The sequence below is a fragment of the Rhinoraja longicauda genome, unplaced genomic scaffold (genome assembly GCF_053455715.1).
Source record: "Rhinoraja longicauda isolate Sanriku21f unplaced genomic scaffold, sRhiLon1.1 Scf000475, whole genome shotgun sequence".
Taxonomy (NCBI): Eukaryota; Metazoa; Chordata; class Chondrichthyes; order Rajiformes; family Arhynchobatidae; genus Rhinoraja; species Rhinoraja longicauda.
The window spans coordinates 67,167-85,764 of record NW_027601692.1 but is presented as its reverse complement, the minus strand read 5'-3'; the positions used below and the strand labels follow the sequence as shown (position 1 = coordinate 85,764).

At 48.7% G+C, this 18,598-nt stretch overlaps 1 protein-coding gene across 1 annotated transcript in view; it reads left to right on the top strand.

The window, feature by feature from the left end:
* The first annotated feature begins 2,495 nt into the window (after positions 1–2,495).
* Positions 2,496–18,598, top strand: part of LOC144591011 (organic cation/carnitine transporter 2-like) — a 52,337-nt gene continuing 36,234 nt past the window's right edge. Inside the window, exons 1-2 of the mRNA XM_078395359.1 lie at positions 2,496–2,882; positions 7,564–7,667. Of these exons, the coding sequence (XP_078251485.1) occupies positions 2,496–2,882; positions 7,564–7,667 (491 nt within the window). The remainder of the gene's footprint in view (positions 2,883–7,563; positions 7,668–18,598) is intronic.

Below are 18,598 nucleotides of genomic sequence, written 5' to 3'. Positions count from 1 at the left end.
ATTCGCACCCTCGAGCCAGCACCGCCATTCAATGTGATCATGGCTGATCATTTTCAATCAGTATCCCGTTCCTGCCTTCTCCCCATACCCCCTGACTCCGCTATCATTAAGAGCTCTATCTAACTCTCTCTTGAAAGCATCCAGAGAATTGCCTCCACTGCCTTCTGAGGCAGAGAATTCCACAGATTTACAACTGTCTGAGTGAAAACGATTTTCCTCACGTCTTCCAGCCTCTAGCGTGTCCAATCCCTTAATAATCTTACATGTTTCAATAAGATCCCCCTCTCATCCTTCTAAATTCCAGTTTATATAAGCCTCGTCGCTCCAGTCTTTCAATATACGACAGTCCCGCCATTCCGGGAATTAACCTAGTGAACCTATGCTGCACTCCCTCAATAGCAAGAAGGACTTTCCTCGAATTTGGAGACCAAATCTGCACACAATACCCCAGGTGCGGTCTCACAAGGGCCCTGTACAACTGCAGAAGGACCTCTTTGCTCCTATACTCAACACCTCTTGTCAAAAAAGGCCAACGTGCCATTAGCTTTCTTCACTGCCTGCTGTGCCTGCATACTTACTTATCAAAGACGCGCAGGTTAGTAGGTTAATAGGCCTCTGTAAATTGTCCCGAGTGTGTTGGATAAAACGAGTGTACGGGTGATCGCTGGTCGGCACAGACCCGGCGGGCTAAAGGCCATGTTTCCATGCTGGATCTCTAAACTAAACTTTGGAAAACATAAACTTGAGCATTTCCTTGGTAATAATTTTAACCTTATGCTGCCAAGCAAACCAAGTGGGCCATTCAAATGCAAATGTACTCCCGTAATTTTGTTGTGCTGGACTGGTGCTGTTCCAACTGGGCCACCATTTGCTGGAAAATCTGTGATGGAACTACAATGAGTTTCATTGTTAACATATCACCTGACACTATTCTTATGAATTAATACTAATACAGAATGACAAATGTGACTGTACACGTCCGTGGAATGTGCTGAGGAGATGTCCACTAATACATTCATTCTTGATAACATTCTTTATGGGCCGCAAGGTGCCGCAGCGGTAGAGTTGCTGCCTTTTGGCGTTAGAGACCCTAGTCCCCCTGTGGAAGCTGCAGTGTGACAAAGGTTAAGGTAGCTGTGCAGCACAAGGTTAAGGTAGCTATACAGCACAACGTGGGAGCTGCAGTGTGACAAAGGTTAAGATAGTTCCACAGCACAACAACCTTTAGGTATTCAATGACGCACATCGATGTTCCTGATAGGTATTCATTGAACTACCCCAACTGTTTGGGATGGTATTGCTTGACGCATACTACAAGGTTCTTTATATCGAAAATTAAATAAAGGATTAAATAGCAAGTAGTTTTAGTTGTATTAGTGTTGTTGCATTTGTATTAGTGTTTTGAAAACTTATTGTAATTGATGATAAGAAATTAGAAATTGTGCACAATCTCAAGGGTCAAAATCTGTGTAAAAATGTGACCGTTCCGAGTGGAATTTAGAGTGGAACACTAGCATTATCCTACTCACTGACGACAATTTACAATTTACAGAAGCCAATTAACCTGCCCACCTGCTGGTCTTTGGAGTGTGATGGGAGCATCCGGAGAAAACCCACGCGGTCAAAGGGAGAACGTACAAACTCCATACAACGTAGTCAGGATCGAACCCGGGTGTCTGGGGTTGGTGTCAGATGCTGTTTTATACCGAAAATAGACACAAAGTGCTGGAGTAACTCAAGGTCAGAAAAGCGAATAGGTGACGTTTCGGGTCGTCTGATGAAGGGTCTCGACACGAAACGTCACCTATTCCTTTTTTCTCCAGAGATGCTGCCTGAGCTGCTGAGTTAATCCAGCACTTTGTGTCTATCTTGTGTGTGACCGCAGGAGGATATCAAAGTAAGACTTGTTCAACAGGCAGATATTATAGATATTATGGGGGAAATTAAACAGAGCAATCTTGTTTCAGAGATACATGGTTATCAAAGATGTCACATGATTAACCACAGACCTTGACCCAATGCACACATCTTAATGCTTTCTTCATTTAATTTAGACTTTAGACTTTAGAGATACAGCACGAAAAACAGGTCTGTTGTCACCAATATTTAACAGGGATTTGGCCCTAAGCCAATATTCCACCCCATTTCCAGTAGACTGAATAACTCGTCTACTCAGTCTGAAGAAGGGTCTCGACCCGAAAGGTCACCCATTCCCTCTCGCCGGAGATGCTGCCTGCCCGCTGAATTACTCCAGCATTTTGTGTCTATTCGGTGTAAACCAGCATCTGCAGTTCCTTCCTTCTCACTTCCACTCGAAGGTGTTGCTGTTTATCACGGACGTTGTGTTACCAGAACCTGTTGGGTTAACAGTCCAAGGGGTTAAATCGTCAGTGTTTTGCAACAATCCTGCTCTACAACTTCAGGTCCACCCACAATGTTGAAGCGCTCCAGGCTTCTGAAACCAAGGTTCAGTCAGCGCCGCGTCTGCAACTAACATGCGGGATTACGATGAAATAACAGCCTTCCTGGGGGAATGGGGACCGGCTCAGAAACTCATCTTCCTGCTCTTGACTCTCAGCGTTATTCCCAACGGTTACACCGGTCTAATCATCATCTTCATCGGGGATACCCCAGAGCATCGCTGCTTGATTCCCGGGAATCTCAACCTCAGCCAAGCCTGGATGAACAGAACCATCCCACTGGTGCCAGGAACACAAGACCAGTACAGACAATGCAGTCGCTACCGCTTGGATGTGATCAGGAACCTCTCGGAGGTGTTTCCAGACCCAGATCTCCTCAACGTGTCCGGGATCGAAGAGGAGCCGTGTTTGGATGGATGGGAGTACAGTCAGGACCAGTACACCTCCACCATCGTCTCCGAGGTAAATTTCAGACTTCCCACCTGAAACGTCCCCTGTCCGTGTTCTCCGGGGAAGCTGCCTGACCCCCTGAGTTACTCCAGCACTTTATGTGCACTTTGTTTACTGAGTTACTCCTGCACTTTCTATTCTGGAGGATCTCAGCAGGCCGAGCAGCATCTGGGGACGGGAATGGACAGGCGACGTTTGGTGTGGGGACCTTGTGGGGAGAGAGCTGGCAGAAGGAGGTGAGGGGAAGGAGTGGGACAAGAATGGAGAGCACAAAGTGCTGGTGTAACTCAGGTGCGGAGACTGGTGAGATCAAATGAACAGATTATGATTAGTTCGGACGTCAGGGTTCATGGGGAGAAGGCAGGAGAATGGGTTTAAGAGAGAAAGATAGATCAGCCATAATTGAATGGGGAGTGACTTGATGGGCCGAATGGCCTAATTCTTCTATCACTTATGAACATGACCAGGGGAACACCATCCCCGTTTGGTCTGGGGAGGGAAGGGTCAGGGACTGAATTGCAGGAAATGGAGGAGACACAGGTAAGGGCTCCTTCCACACCTGCCGGGTAGGTGGGCGAGGGGGGAAGGGGAACCACTTTTCCTGAAGGTAGGGGACATCTCAGATGTCTTGGAATGGCAAGTCCCATCTCATGAGCAGATGCAGCAGAGATGGATGAACCTCTGGATTCCTAGTAAGAGGCAGGTTGGGAAGAAGTGTCGATAAAAGGTAGACGTGGGTGGCAGTGGATGTGCAACAGAAGTGGGGAATTGAGGAATGCAGTGGAACAGAGGGATCTGGGAATAACTGTGTATTGTTCCCTGAAGGTGGAATCTCATGTGGATAGGGTGGTGAAGAAGGCGTTTGGTATGCTTGCCTTTATAAATCAGAGCATCGAGTATAGAAGTTGGGATGTAATGTTGAAATTGTACAGGGCATTGGTGATGCCGAATCTGGAGTATGGTGTGCAGTTCTGGTCGCCAAATTATAGGAAGGATGTCGACAAAATGGAGAGGGTACAGAGGAGATTTACTAGAATGTTGCCTGGGTTTCAGCACTTAGGCTACAGAGAGAGGTTGAACAGGTTGGGTCTTTATTCTTTGGAGCGTAGAAGGTTGAGGGGGGACTTGATAGAGGTTTTTAAAATTTTGAGAGGGACGGACAGAGTTGACGTGGGTAGGCTTTTCCCTTTGAGAGTGGGGAAGATTCCAACAAGGGGACATAGCTTCAGAATTGAGGGACAAAGGTTTAGGGGTAACATGAGGGGGAACTTCTTTACTCAGAGGGTTGTGGCTGTATGGAATGGGCTTCCGGTGGAAGTGGTGGAGGCTGGCTCGATTTTATTATTTAAGAGTAAATTGGATAGGTATATGGATAGGAGGGGATTGGAGGGTTATGGTCTGAGTGCAGGTAGATGAGACTAGGTCAGGGAGAATGGTCGGCGTGGACTGGTAGGGCCGGACAGGCCTGTTTCCATGCTGTAGTTGTTATATGTTATGTTATATGTCTCCTGAGATGGAGACAGAGAGATGAAAAAATGTGTCAGAGATAAGGAATTCGAGGGCAGGGGTGACATTGATGGTGATGTTGATAAAATGAACATCATGTCATTTGATGCATGGTCCTGCATGGATTCAGGAGACAAACCTAATGCACTTCTGCTACACATCCACTGTCAGCCACATCTACCTTGACTACGCTTCCCAACCTGCCTCTTACTAGGAATCCAGAGGAAGATCCCCTCTCATCCTTCTAAATTCCAGTGAATATAAACCCAGTTGATGCATTCCTTCATCATACGTCAGTCCCTCCATACTGGGAAATAAACTGGTGAGCCCATGCTGCACTCCCTTAATAGCAAGAATCTCCAAAACTGCACACAATACTCTATGTGCGGTCTCACCAGGGCCCTGTACAACAGCAGTGGGACCTCCTTGCTCCTATATTCAAATCCTCTCTATAAAGGACAACATGCCACTTGCTTTCTTCACTGCCTGCTATACCAGCATGCTTACTTTCAGTGACTGATGTACAAGGGCACCCGGGTCTCGTTCAGCTCCCCTTTTCCTAATCTGACAACATTCAGATATTAATTTGCCTTGCTGTTCTTGACGCCAAAGTGAATAACCTCACATTCATCCACATTATACTACATCTGCCATGCATCTGCCCACTCACCGAACCTATCCAAATCACCCTGCAACCTCATAGCATCTTCCTCGCAGTTTACTCTGCCACCCAGCTTTGTGTGATCCGCAAACTTGGAGATGTTACATTTAATTCCTTTGAATAAATCGTTAATATATATTGTAAATAACTGGGGTCCCAGCACTGAGCCTCGCGGCACCCCACTAGTCACTGCCTGCCATTCTGAAAAGGACCTGTTAATTTCTACTCTTTACCTCCTGTCTGCCACCCAGTTCTCTATCCATGTGAATACCCTACCCCCAATACCGTATGCTCTAATTTTGCACACTAATCTCTTGTGTGGGACCTTGTCAAAGGCTTTTTGAAAATTCAGATATACCACATCCACTGACTCTCCCTTATCCATTCTACTTGTTACATCCTCAAAAAATTCCAGAATATTGGTCAAGCATGATTTCCCCTTCACAAATCCATGCTGACTTTGACCGATCGTGTCACTGCTATCCAAATGCGCTGCTATTACATCTTTAATAATCGCCTCAAGCATCTTCTCCACTCCGATGTCAGGCTAACTGGTCAATAATTCCCTGTTTTCTCTCCCTCCTTTCTTAAAAAGTGAGATTATATTAGCTACCCTCTAGTCCACAGGAACTGTCATGTCTATAGAACATTGGAAAATGATCGCCAACGCATCCACGATTTCCAGGGCCACCTCCTTGAGTACACTGGGATGCAGACCATCAAGCCCTGGGGGATTTATCCTCCTTCAGTCCCAACAGTTTACGCAACACCATTTCCTGACTAATGAGGGCAGAGCTGTAGATGTATATGTGGACTTCAGTAAAGCATTCAACAACGTTCCTCGTGGGAGGCTGCTCTGGAAGGTTAGATCGCATGGGATCCAAGGAGAGATAGCTGAATGGATAGAAAATTGGCTTTGTGGAAGGAAATAAAGGGTGATGGCGGGATGTTGCTTCTCGGACTGGAGGACTGTGACTAGTGGTGTGCCTCAGGGTTTGGTGCTGGGCCCGTTACTGTTTGTCATCTACAGTATATCAATGATTTGGATGAGTACATATACGGCAAGATGAACAAGTTTGCAGATGATGCAAGATAGTGAAGATGGTTTTGAAAAATTGCAGCAGGATCTTGATCAATTGGCCAAGTGGGCTGAGGAATGGTTGATGGAATTTAATGCAGAAAAATATGAGGTGTTGCATTTTAGGAAGTCGAACATGAGTAGGACCTACACAGTGAATGGTAGGGCTCTGGGGAGTGTTGTGGAGCAGAGGGATCTAGGAGTGCAGGTGCATGGCTCACTGAAGGTGGAGTTGCAGGTGTATCGGGTAGTCAAAAAAGGTATTTGGCACATTGGCCTTCATCAGCCAGGGTATTGAGAATAGAAGTGGTGAGGACATGTTGCAGTTGTATAAGACGTTGGTGAGGCCACATTTGGAGTATTGTGTTCAGTTCTGGCACTGTGCTACAGGAAAGATGTTGTCAAGCTGGAAAGGGGACAGAGAAGATTTGCGAGGATGTTGCTGGGACCGGCGGGTCTGAGCTGGAGGCAGAGGTTGAGTAGGCTGGGACTCTATTCCTTAGAGCGCAGGAGGATGAGGGGTGATCTTATAGATGTGTATAATATGATGAGAGGAATAGATCGGGTAAAAGCACAGAGTCTCTTGCCCAGTGAAGGTGAATTGAGGATCAGAGGACATAAGTTTAAGGTAAAGGGGAAAAGATTTAATAGGAATCTGAGGGGTAACCTTTTCACACAAAGGGTGGTGGATGTATGGAACAAGATGCCAGAGGAGGTAGTTGAGGCAGGGACTTCCCAACATTTAAGAAGCAGTTCGACAGGTACGTGGATAGGACAAGTTTGGAGGGATATGGCGGAAATGCTGGCAGGTGGGACTAGAGTACCAGGGACATGTTGGCCAGTGTGAGCAAGTTGAGCCGAAGGGCCTGTTTCCACACTGTGTCACTCTGTGACTCCATGACTCTGTGTAAAGAGTCAGATGTCCATGGTAAAGACTGTAAAAATAATTGATTAAGTAGTCAAATGTTGCTCACAACTTTGTATAATAAGAGCATATAGTTGATCGTGCAGAAAAGAACTGCAGATGCAGGTTTAAATTGTAGATAAACGCAAATGCTGGAGTAACTCAGCGGGACAGGCAGAATCTTCGGAGAGTTGACATGGGTGGCGTTTCGGGTCAAGACCAGGGCCGCCTTTACAGCATTATGGGCCCCGGGCAGAGCAGTATACTGGGGCCCCTGCGACAACTACTCACAGGAATAAAAATGTAAATGGTCGATAAAATGGGGCCCCTATGCTCGTGGGGCCCCGGGCAAGTGCCCATCAGGCCCATGCGTTAAGACGGCCCTGGTCAAGACCCTTCCTCAGACAGACTTTATCAGTCTGAGGAATGGTCTCGACCCGAAACATCACCTATTCCTTCTCTTCAGATATGCTGCTTGTTCCACTATGTTACTCCAGATTTTTTTGCATATATTTGGATAATTGGATTTCTTTTTGCATTTCAGTGGGACTTGGTGTGTGACGATACATGGAAAGGACCATTTACTACATCACTGTACTTCTTCGGAGTGCTGATAGGTTCTGGTGGTTCTGGGGTAATATCAGACAGGTGAGCTTTCTCCTTTGTATTCACTGGGAGAGATATATTCATCATAAATCTTCTCCATCACTTTTGTACCCCAAGGCAAGACATAGGCTTCGTACGGTCATAGTCACAGAGTCACAAAGTGTGGAAACATGCCCTTGCATCCAACTTGCCCACTCCGACCAACATGTCCCATCTTCACTCGTCCTACCTGCCCGTGTTTGGCCCATCTATACACTAGAACTCTTGTTTGTTTGTTTGTCCCTGAACTACAGCCAAAACGGTACACGAAGCATGACAATTTTAGGCCCACCTTACTCACCGTCGTCCCTTTGGTGCTAATGGAAGACGTTTCATTGAAATCGGTGTTATATTCTTAAAGTTATTCACATTTTGAAGTCTAAGAAAAACCACGCATGCGCAGTTGATCTGATACTTCGGTAAGATGGCTGCTGGATCCATGCCTTTATTTATGTAAGATGGCCGCCGGATTCATAGAAACATAGAAAATAGGTGCAGGAGTAGGCCATTCGGCCCTTCGAGCCTGCACCGCCATTCAATATAATCATGGCTGATCATCCAACTCAGTATCCCGTACCTGCCTTCTCTCCATGCCCCCGATCCCTTTAGCCACAAGGGCCACATCTAACTCCCTCTTAAATATAGCCAATGAACTGGCCTCAACTACCTTCTGTGGCAGAGAATTCCACAGATTCACCACTCTATGTGTGAAAAAAAAGTTCTCATCTCGGTCCTAAAAGACTTCCCCCTTATCCTTATACTGTGATCCCTTGTTCTGGACTTCCCCAACATCGGGAACAATCTTACTGCATCTAGCCTGTCCAACCCCTTAAGAATTTTGTAAGTTTCTATAAGATCCCCCCTCAATCTTCTACATTCCAGCGAGTACAAGCCGAGTCTATCCAGTCTTTCTTCATATGAAAGTCCTGCCATCCCAGGAATCAATCTGGTGAACCTTCTCTGTACTCCCTCTATGGCAAGAATGTCTTTCCTCAGATTAGGAGACCAAAACTGTACGCAATACTCCAGGTGTGGTCTCACCAATGCCGTGTACAACTGCAGCAGAACCTCCCTGCTCCTATACTCAAATCCCCTCGCTATGAATGCCAACATACCATTCGCTTTCTTCACTGCCTGCTGCACCTGCATGCCTACTTTCAATGACTGGTGTACCACGACACCCAGGTCTCGTTGCATCTCCCCTTCTCCTAATCGGCCACCATTCAGATAATAGTCTGCTTACCTGTTCTTGCCACCAAAGTGGATAACCTCACATTTATCCACATTATACTGCATCTGCCATGCCTTTGCCCACTCACCTAACCTATCCAAGTCACGTTGCAGCCTCCTAGCATCCTCCTCACAGCTAACACTGCCCCCCAATAGACAATAGACAATAGGTGCAGGAGTAGGCCATTCGGCCCTTCGAGCCAGCACCGCCATTCAATGTGATCATGGCTGATCATTCTCAATCAGTACCCCATTCCTGCTTTCTCCCCATACCCCCTGACTCCGCTATCCTTAAGAGCTCTATCTAGCTCTCTCTTGAGCTTCGTGTCATCCGCAAACTTGGAGATGTTGCATTCAATTCCCTCGTCCAAATCATTAATATATATTGTAAATAGCTGGGGTCCCAGCACTGAGCCTTGCAGTACCCCACTAGTCACTGCCTGCCATTCTGAAAAGGACCCGTTTATTCCTACTCTTTGCTTCCTGTCTGCCAGCCGGTTCTCTATCCACATCAATACTGAACCCACAATACCATGTGCTTTAAGTTTGCATACTAATCTCTTATGTGGGACCTTGTCGAAAGCCTTCTGGAACTCCAGATATAACACATCCACTGGTTCTCCCTTATCCACTCTACTAGTTACATCCTCGAAAAATTCTATAAGATTCGTCAGACATGATTTACCTTTCATAAATCCATGCTGACTTTGTCCAATGATTTCACCACTTTCCAAATGTGCTGCTATCCCATCTTTAATAACTGACTCTAGCATTTCTCCCACTACCGATGTTAGGCTAACTGGTCTGTAATTCCCCGTTTTCTCTCTCCCTCCCTTTTTGAAAAGTGGGGTTACATTAGCTACCCTCCAATCCTCAGGAACTACTCCAGAATCCAAAGAGTTTTGAAAAATTATCACTAATGCATACACTATTTCTGGGGCTACCTCCTTAAGCACTCTGGGATGCAGCCTATCTGGCCCTGGGGATTTATCGGCCTTTAATCCATTCAATTTACCTAACACCACTTCCCGACTAACCTGGATTTCACTCAGTTCCTCCATCTCATTTGACCCCCGTTCCCCTGCTATTTCCGGCAGATTATTTATGTCTTCCTTAGTGAAGACAGAACCAAAGTAGTTATTCAATTAGTCTGCCATGTCCTTCTTCCCCATGATCAATTCACCTGTTTCTGACTGCAAGGGACCTACATTTGTTTTAACTAATCTTTTTCTCTTCACATATCTATAAAAGCTTTTGCAGTCAGTTTTTATGTTCCCTGCCAGTTTTCTTTCATAATCTATTTTCCCTTTCCTAATTAAGCCCTTTGTCCTCCTCTGCTGGACTCTGAATTTCTCCCAGTTCTCTGGTAGGCTGCTTTTTCTTGCTAATTTGTATGCTTCATCTTTTGTTTTGATACTATCCCTAATCTCCCTTGTTAGCCACGGATGCACTACCTTCCCTGATTTATTCTTTTGCCAAACTGGGATGAACAATTGTAGTAGTTCATCCATGTGGTCTTTAAATGCCTTCCATTGCATATCCATCATCAACCCTTTAAGAATCAATTGCCAGTCTATCTTGGCCAATTCACGTCTCATGCCCTCAAAGTTACCTTTCCTTAAGTTCAGAACCGTTGTTTCTGAATTAACTAAGTCACTCTCCATCCTAATGAAGAACTCAACCATATTATGGTCACTCTTGCCCAAGGGGCCATGCACATCAAGACTGCTAACTAACCCTTCCTCATTACTCAATACCCAGTCTAGAATAGCCTGCTCTCTCGTTGGTTCCTCTACATGTTGGCTTAGAAAACTATCCCGTATACATTCCAAGAAATCTTCTTCCTCAGCACCTCTGCCAATTTGATTCACCCAATCTATATGTAGATTGAAGTCACCCATTATAACTGTTTTACCTTTGTTGCACGCATTTCTAATTTCCTGTTTGATGCCATCCCCAACTCTACTACTACTGTTAGGTGGCCTGTACACAACTCCCACTAGCGTTTTCTGCCCCTTAGTGTTTCGCAGCTCTACCCATATCGATTCCACATCCTCCAAGCTAATGTCCTTCCTTTCTATTGCGTTATTCTCCTCTCTAACCAGCAACGCTACCCCACCTCCTTTTCCTTTCTGTCTATCCCTCCTGAATATTGAATATCCCTGGATGTTCAGCTCCCAGCCTTGGTCACCCTGGAGCCATGTCTCCGTAATCCCAACAATATCATATTCATTAATAACTATCTGCACATTCAACTCATCCACCTTATTCCGAATGCTCCTTGCATTGAGACACAAAGCCTTCAGGCTTGTTTTTACAACACTCTTACCACATACAATTATGTTGAAAAGTGGCCCTTTTTGATTTTTGCCCTGGATTTGTCTGCCTGACACTTTTACTTTTCACCTTGCTACCTATTGCTTCTACCCTAATTTTACACCCCTCTGTCTCTCTGCTCATGCTCCCATCCCCCGCCACATTAGTTTAAATCCTCCCCGACAGCACTAGCAAACACTCCCCCAAGGACATTGATTCCATTCCAGCTCAGGTGCAGACCGTCCTGTTTGTACTGGCCCCACCTCTCCCAGAACTGGTTCCAATTTCTTTGAAATTTGAATCACTCCCCATTGCACCATTTTTCAAGCCACGTATTCATCTGAAATATCCTCCTATTTCTACTCTGACTAGCACGTGGCACTGGTAGTAATCCAGAGATTATCTCCTAGCTCCCTAAATTCACCTTGTAGAACCTCATCCCGTTTTTTACCTATATCGTTGGTGCCAATATGCACCACGACAACTGGCTGTTCACCCTCCCCCTCCAGAATGTTCTGCAGCCGCTCAGAGACATCCCTGACCCTTGCACCAGGGAGGCAACATACCATCCTGGAGTCTCGTTTGCGGCCGCAGAAACGCCTATCTATTCCCCTTACAATTGAATCTCCTATTACTATAGCCCTCCCACTCTTTTTCCTCCCCTCTTTTGCCACAGAGCCACCCACGGTGCCATGAACTTGGCTGCTGCTGCCTTCCCCTGATGAGCCATCTCCCCCAACAGTATCCAAAATGGCATATCTGTTTAGGAGGGAGATGACCGCAGGGGACTCCTGCACTACCTGCCTACTGCTACGCTGGCTAGTGGCCACCCGTTCCCTTTCTGTCCGCTTAACCTTTACCTGCGGTGTGGCCAACTCACTGTACGTGCTATTCACGACCTTCTCAGCATCGTGGATGCTCCAGTATGAGTCCAACCGCAGCTCCAACCGTTCAATCTGCCAGGAGCTGCAATCAGCTGCTTCCTCTAGTCCGCTTCCACCAATCAGCGGCTTCCTCCAGTCCACTTCTTTTGAAGTGAGATGGAACGTTTGTAAACCAACCGCCCGGACGCTGCACCAACCGTTCCAACCGCTCCTGGGCCGCCGTGTGAACAAAGCCCCGCGCTCGGTTTTTAAACATACCGCCCGGACGCTGCACCAACCGCTCCAACCGGGTGGTGGAGGGAAGAGGGGAGGGGGAGGGAGGGAGGAGGGGGGCGAGGAGGAGGGAGGGAGGGGGTGAGGATGGGAGGGGAGGGGGAGCGAGGGGAGTGGGGGAGGAGAGGGTGCTGCACCAATGCAGGAGAGGCGGCCCTAGGGGGGAGAAGGGGAGAAGGGGGGGGAAGAGAGAAGGGGAGGCGGGGGGGGGGGGGGATGGGGAGGGAGGGACGAGGGGAGCGGGGGGAGGGAGGTTGGAGGGATGGAGGGGGAGGACAGGGGGTGGGGGAGTGAGGCGTTGGAGGAGGGGGGAGGGGGGAGGAGGGCACGGAGGGGAGAGGAGAGGGGAGGGAGAGTGGGGGAGGAGAGGGTGCTTCACCAATGCAGGAGAGGCAACCCTAGGGGGAGGGGGATAGGGGAAGGGCGGAGAGGGGCAGAAGGGGTGAGGGGGGAATGAGGGAGGGAGGGGGAGGGAGGGAGGGGGAGGGAGGGAGGGAGTGAGAGGGAGGGAGAGGGGAGGGAGGAGGTGAGGGGTTGGGGAGGGAGGGAGGGAGGAGAGAGGCAGGGGGAGGGTGGCTGGGAGGGAGGGGGGAAGGGGGGCAAAGGGAGGTGTAGGGGGCGAGCGGGGTGGGAGAGAGTGGAGGGGGAGGTGGGGAGTGGGGGGAGAAGGGAGTGGGGAGGAGAGGGTGCTGCACCAATGCAAAGGGTCCATTTGGTCTAGAATACCTCTAAACCTGTCCTTTCTATTTACATGTCTAATTGGATTCCAATAATCACTGGTCGGTGCGGTCCTGGTGGGCCGAATGGCCTGTTTCCGCACCGTGTCTTTAAAGTCTAAAGCCTAAACCAGAACTGCGGTCTGTGGAATGTAAACCTACATGTTTTGGGGAATAGATACATCTTCAAGCCTGGACATATTTGCTCACATTCAGATAACTGCAGCGTAGTTTTAACCTCTCACTATGTGATGAACCGGCCATTAACCCATCGTAAAAATCATCCCGCTTTTTGGAAGGACATATCTGACCAATTGTCCTCATTAGAATTCTCTTTATTAAGTGGACAACTCAGCCACTCGGCAGCCTGATCCCTCATGCAGCAGCTTTACAGATGGTGTTGAGAGCCTGGTGGGCGGCACTGTGGCGCAGCGGTGGAGTTGCTTCCTTACAGTGAAAGCAGCGCCAGAGACCAAGGATCGACCCGGGTGCTGTCTGTATGGAGTTTGTCCGTTCTCCCCGTGACTTGCGAAGGTTTTCTTAGATATTTTCAGTTTCCTCCTACATTCCATAGACGTGTAAAATTGTCCCTAGTGGGTGTAGATTGTGTTAATGTGCGGGGATCGTTGGTCGGCGCGGACTCAGTGGGCCGAAGGGCCTGTTTCCGTGCTGTATCTCTAAACTAAATTAAATTAACTGCTTCAATGGGGGAGGAACTGTGAATTCCACAACCTACAGACTCATGGCCCAGTCCATGGAAGAGCCTACAATTCCCCCTTTGGCTTCATTAGGCACCCTGGAATCCACAAAACCAGAGTGGAAGTAAGTCCCAATGGAATAAAAAGGAACTGCAGATACTGGTTTATACCAAAGATAATCACAAAGTGCTGGAGTAACTCAGCAGGTCGGGCATCGTTTCTGGAGAAAATGGATGTGATGTTTCAGGTCGGAACCCTTCTTCAGAATGTAGAAATGAAGAACTGCAGATGCTGGTTTGTACCAAAGATAGACACGAAATGCTGGATTAACTCCATGGGGCAGGCAGCATCTCTGGAGAAAATGGATAGGTGATGGTTTCAGATTAGGAAACTTCTTCAGGCTATCTGAACAAATCTGAAGAAGGGTCCTGACCTGAAACGTCACCTATCTATTTTTCTCCAGTGATGCTTCCCGACTTGTTGAGTTACTCGAGTAATTTGTTTCTATCTGTGGAAGTAAGTCATGCACAACCACAAGGGGCTGTCTGAGAAGATGGTGACTTTTACATTAATCAAAGAAAAGCTAGAGCTCATTTCTCTGGAGTGTTGGAGACTGAGGGGTGAACTTGTAGTGAATCATAAAATCACGAGGGGCATGGATAAGCTGAATGATCATAAGTTTTTTCCCAGGGTTAGGGGTGACAAAAACTCGAAGGCGTAGATTTAAGATGAGAGACGTAGGACTTAAAGAAGACTTGAGGAATAACTTTTTTTGCTCAGATAGTTGTTAGTATGTGGGACGAGCTGTTTTCATATGTGGAATAGACTGATACAATAGTTTTGTTTAAAAAGCGTTTTGATGGGTAAATAGATAAGTAAGGTGGAGAGGGATATGGGCCAATTGCAGGTAAATGGGATGAGACCAGATAGACAATTTGGTTGGCATGGACGAGTCGGGCTGAATGGTCAGTTTCCATGCTGTACAACAACATGACTCTGCCTCTCATTCCAAGTATTAGAGTAATTCAATATGTTTTCTATCTACATGCTGGTTTCACTTATGTAACTGAGGAAAGTTTATCCAATAAGCATGTTAATGTAGACAAGAGACAAGAGTGTTTTATTGTCGGATGTCTCAGGTACAACAATGAAATTGTTACTTGCAGCAGCTCAACAGATATGTAAACATGGTAGACTGTAAACAATATAACCATATAACCATATAAACAACTACAGCACGGAAAACAGGCCCGTTCGGCTCTTCCAGTCCACGCCGACCTAGTCTCATCTACCTGCACTCGGACCATAACCCTCTAATCCCCTCTTATCCATATACCTATCCAATTTACTCTTATATAATAAAATCAAGCCAGCCTCCACCACTCCCACCGGAAGCCCATTCTATACAGCCACCACCCTCTGAGTAAAGAAGTTACCCCTCATGTTACCCCTAAACTTTTGTCCCTCAATTCTGAAGCTATGTCCCCTTGTTGGAATCTTCCCCACTCTCAAAGGGAAAAGCCTACCCACGTCAACTCTGTCCGTCCCTCTCAAAATTTAAAAAACCTCTATCAAGTCCCCCTCAACCTTCTACGCTCCAAAGAATAAAGACCCAACCTGTTCAACCTCTCTCTGTAGCTTAAGTGCTGAAACACAGGCAACATTCTAGTAAATCTCCTCTGTACCCTCCTCCATTTTGTCGACATCTTTCCTATAATTTGGCGACCAGAACTGCACACCCATACTCCAGATTCGGCCCTCACCAATGCCCTGTACAGTTTCAACATCACATCCCAACTTCTATACTCGATGCTCTGATTTATAAAGGCAAGCATACCAAATGCCTTCTTCACCACCCTATCCACATGAGATTCCACCTTCAGGGAACAATGCACAGTTATTCCAGATCCCTCTGTTCCACTGCATTCCTCAATTCCTACCATTTTACCCTTGTACGTCCTATTTTGATTTGTCCTACCAAAATGCCGCACCTCACACTTATCAGCATTAAACTCCATCTGCCCATCTTTCAGCCCACCCTTCAAAAGGCCCAAGTCTCTCTGTAGACTTTGAAACTCTACTTCATTACTAACTACACCACCTATCTTAGTATCATCTGCATATTTACTAATCCAATTTTGCCACACCATCATCCAGATCATTAATGTAAATGACCAAACAACAGTGGACCCAACACAGATCCCTGGGGCCACTCCACTAGACACTGGCCTCCAACCTGACATACAATTAGTCACCATTACCCTCTGGTATCTCCCTTCAGCCATTGTTGAATCCATCTTGCAACCTCACTATTAATACCCAATGATTTAACCTTCTTAATCAACCTTCCATGTGAACCTGTCAAACCTATTCATAGCCATATAAGCCATCTAACACATCCACACCTTGCCCTTATCATTTCCCTGTAATCTCATTCAGAACAAGAAGATTAGTCAAACATATAATAAACAAGAGAAAGAAACACACACACACACAATCCCCATAATAGTGCAATAATAACAATAAGTCTATGGAGTTCAGAGCTTATTTGAGATTGTGGTGTTTGATAGCCTGACTAGACCAAATGGGCACGTTGGGCTCAAACCACTCCTGCATTGGTGCAGCACCCTCTCTTCCCCCCCCCCTCCCCTCCTCCCTCCCCCCCACCACGCCTCCCTTCCCCTCCCCTCCCTCCCTCCCTCCCCCCCTAGGGTTGTCTCTCCTGCATTGGTGTAGCACCCTCTTCTCGCCCACTCCCCTTCCACTCTACCCTCCCTCAGCCCCCTCTCCCTCCAACCTTCCCCCTCCCTCCACACCCCTCTTCCGACCCACCCCTCCTCTCCCGCTCCCTCCCCTCCTCTGCCCTCCCACCCTTCCCCCTCTCTTCCCTCCACCACCTCCCTCCCCCACCCACCCAGCTCTGCCCCTCCCCCCAATCTCCCTCCACCCTTCCTCCCCCTCTCCCCCCCGACGGTTGCCTCTTCTACATCGGTGCAGCACCCTCTCCTCCCCCACTCCCCTCGCCCCCCCACCCCACTCGCCCCTCCCCCTCCCCAACCTCTCTCCCTCCCCCTGCCCGCTCTCCCCTCCCTCGTCCCCTTCCCCCTCCCTCTCCCCCTAGGTTTGCCACTCCTGCAGTGGTGCAGCACCCTCTCCGCCCCCTCCCCTCTCCCCCCACTCCTACCCTCCCCTCCTCCCTTTCCCTTTCCCCCCTCCTCCCTACCCCTTCCCTCCTCTCGCACCCCTCTCCTCCTCCACCACACTCCCCCCACTCCCACCCTCCCCTTCCCTCCTCCCCCTCCCATTCCCCCCTACCCCTCCCTACCTCTTCCCTCCTCCCCCCCCCTCCTCACTCCCTCTCCCCCATAGAGGTTTGCCTCTCCTGCATTGGTGCAGCACCCTCTCCCCCCCACTCCTCCGCCCCCTCTCATTCCCCCTTCCCTTCCTTCCTACCCTCTCCCTACTCTCCTTCCCCCCTCCCCTCCCTCCCCTCCTACACCCCCTAACTCCCCCACCCCACCTCCCACACCCTCCTCTCCCCCTCCCTCCCCTCCTCCACACCGTCCCCCTCCACTCCTCCCCCTCCCTCCCTCCCCTCCACCCCCTCCCCTCCCCTCCCCTCCCCTCCCCTCCCCCTCCTCCCCCCCTCCCCTCCCCCCCTTCCCTCCTCCCCTTCCCTCCTCCCCTTCCCTCCCCCTCCTCCTCCCCTCCCCTCCCCCCTCCCCTCCCCCTCCTCCCCCCTCCCCTCCCCCTCCTCCCCTCCTCCCCCCTCCCCTCCCTCCCCTCCCCCCCTCCCCTCCCCCTCCTCCCCTCCCCCCTCCCCTCCCCCCTCCCCTCCCCCTCCTCCCCCCTCCACCTCCCTCCCTCCCTTCCTCCCTCCCTTCCTCCCTCCCTTCCTCCCTCCCTCCACCCCTACCTCCCCCCTTCCCTCTCACCCTCCTTCTCCCCCCAGCTCCCTTCCTCCTCCCCCTCCCCTGGGTTTCAGTCAGCCCCTCTCTCAGCCCGGGTCTGGTTTTGTCCGGTTTCAGCGGGAGGTCACCCTACCCAACACCCCTACCCCCCACCCCCCCACACCGCAGAGTGCAAGAGCAAGAGCAGAGTCCCCACGGCTAGGCTCTCGGTGCCGCTTACCCGCACCTCACCGTCCCCAGACCCACAGACAGCGCCCGGGACTGACTGATCGGCTCACAGGAGCCCTGACACAGAGCAACAACCTGGTAGCATTCCACGCACTGCGCTCACCCACGCTCTTCAGTCATATCTCACCAACACAGCACCCCATAACACCCCCCTCCTCCCTTCCCCGTCCATTCCACTTCTGGCCGGCCGCGTTAAGCAATACAACTAGCAGTTTACTCACATTGGTGCTCTCTCACTCCCGATACCCGTTAAACTTTGACATGATTGACAACCAAATACAAGCCCATCCACCCACAATCTCTGTGCGTGAGTCTCTTGTGTCCCACCTGTCTCACCTGTCAGATCAACAGGCCCCAACCGAGGATGCATGGTTTAAAAAAAACTTTAAAATCAAGTCAAGTCTACTTTATTTGTCACGTATACATACATACAAGATGTGCAGTGAAATGAAAGTGGCAATGCCTGCAGATTGTGCTAAAACTACAAAACAGAATAGATTTTATTTTTTTTTAAAGACACAACACAAAAAAAATTAATGAATACAGTAAATTAGTGGGAAGAAACTCCGTCTCTTTCATTTCATTTCATATATACAGCGCGGAAACAGGCCTTTTCGGCCCACCAAGTCCGCGCCGCCCAGCGATCCCCGCACAGTAACACTATTAACACTATCCTAC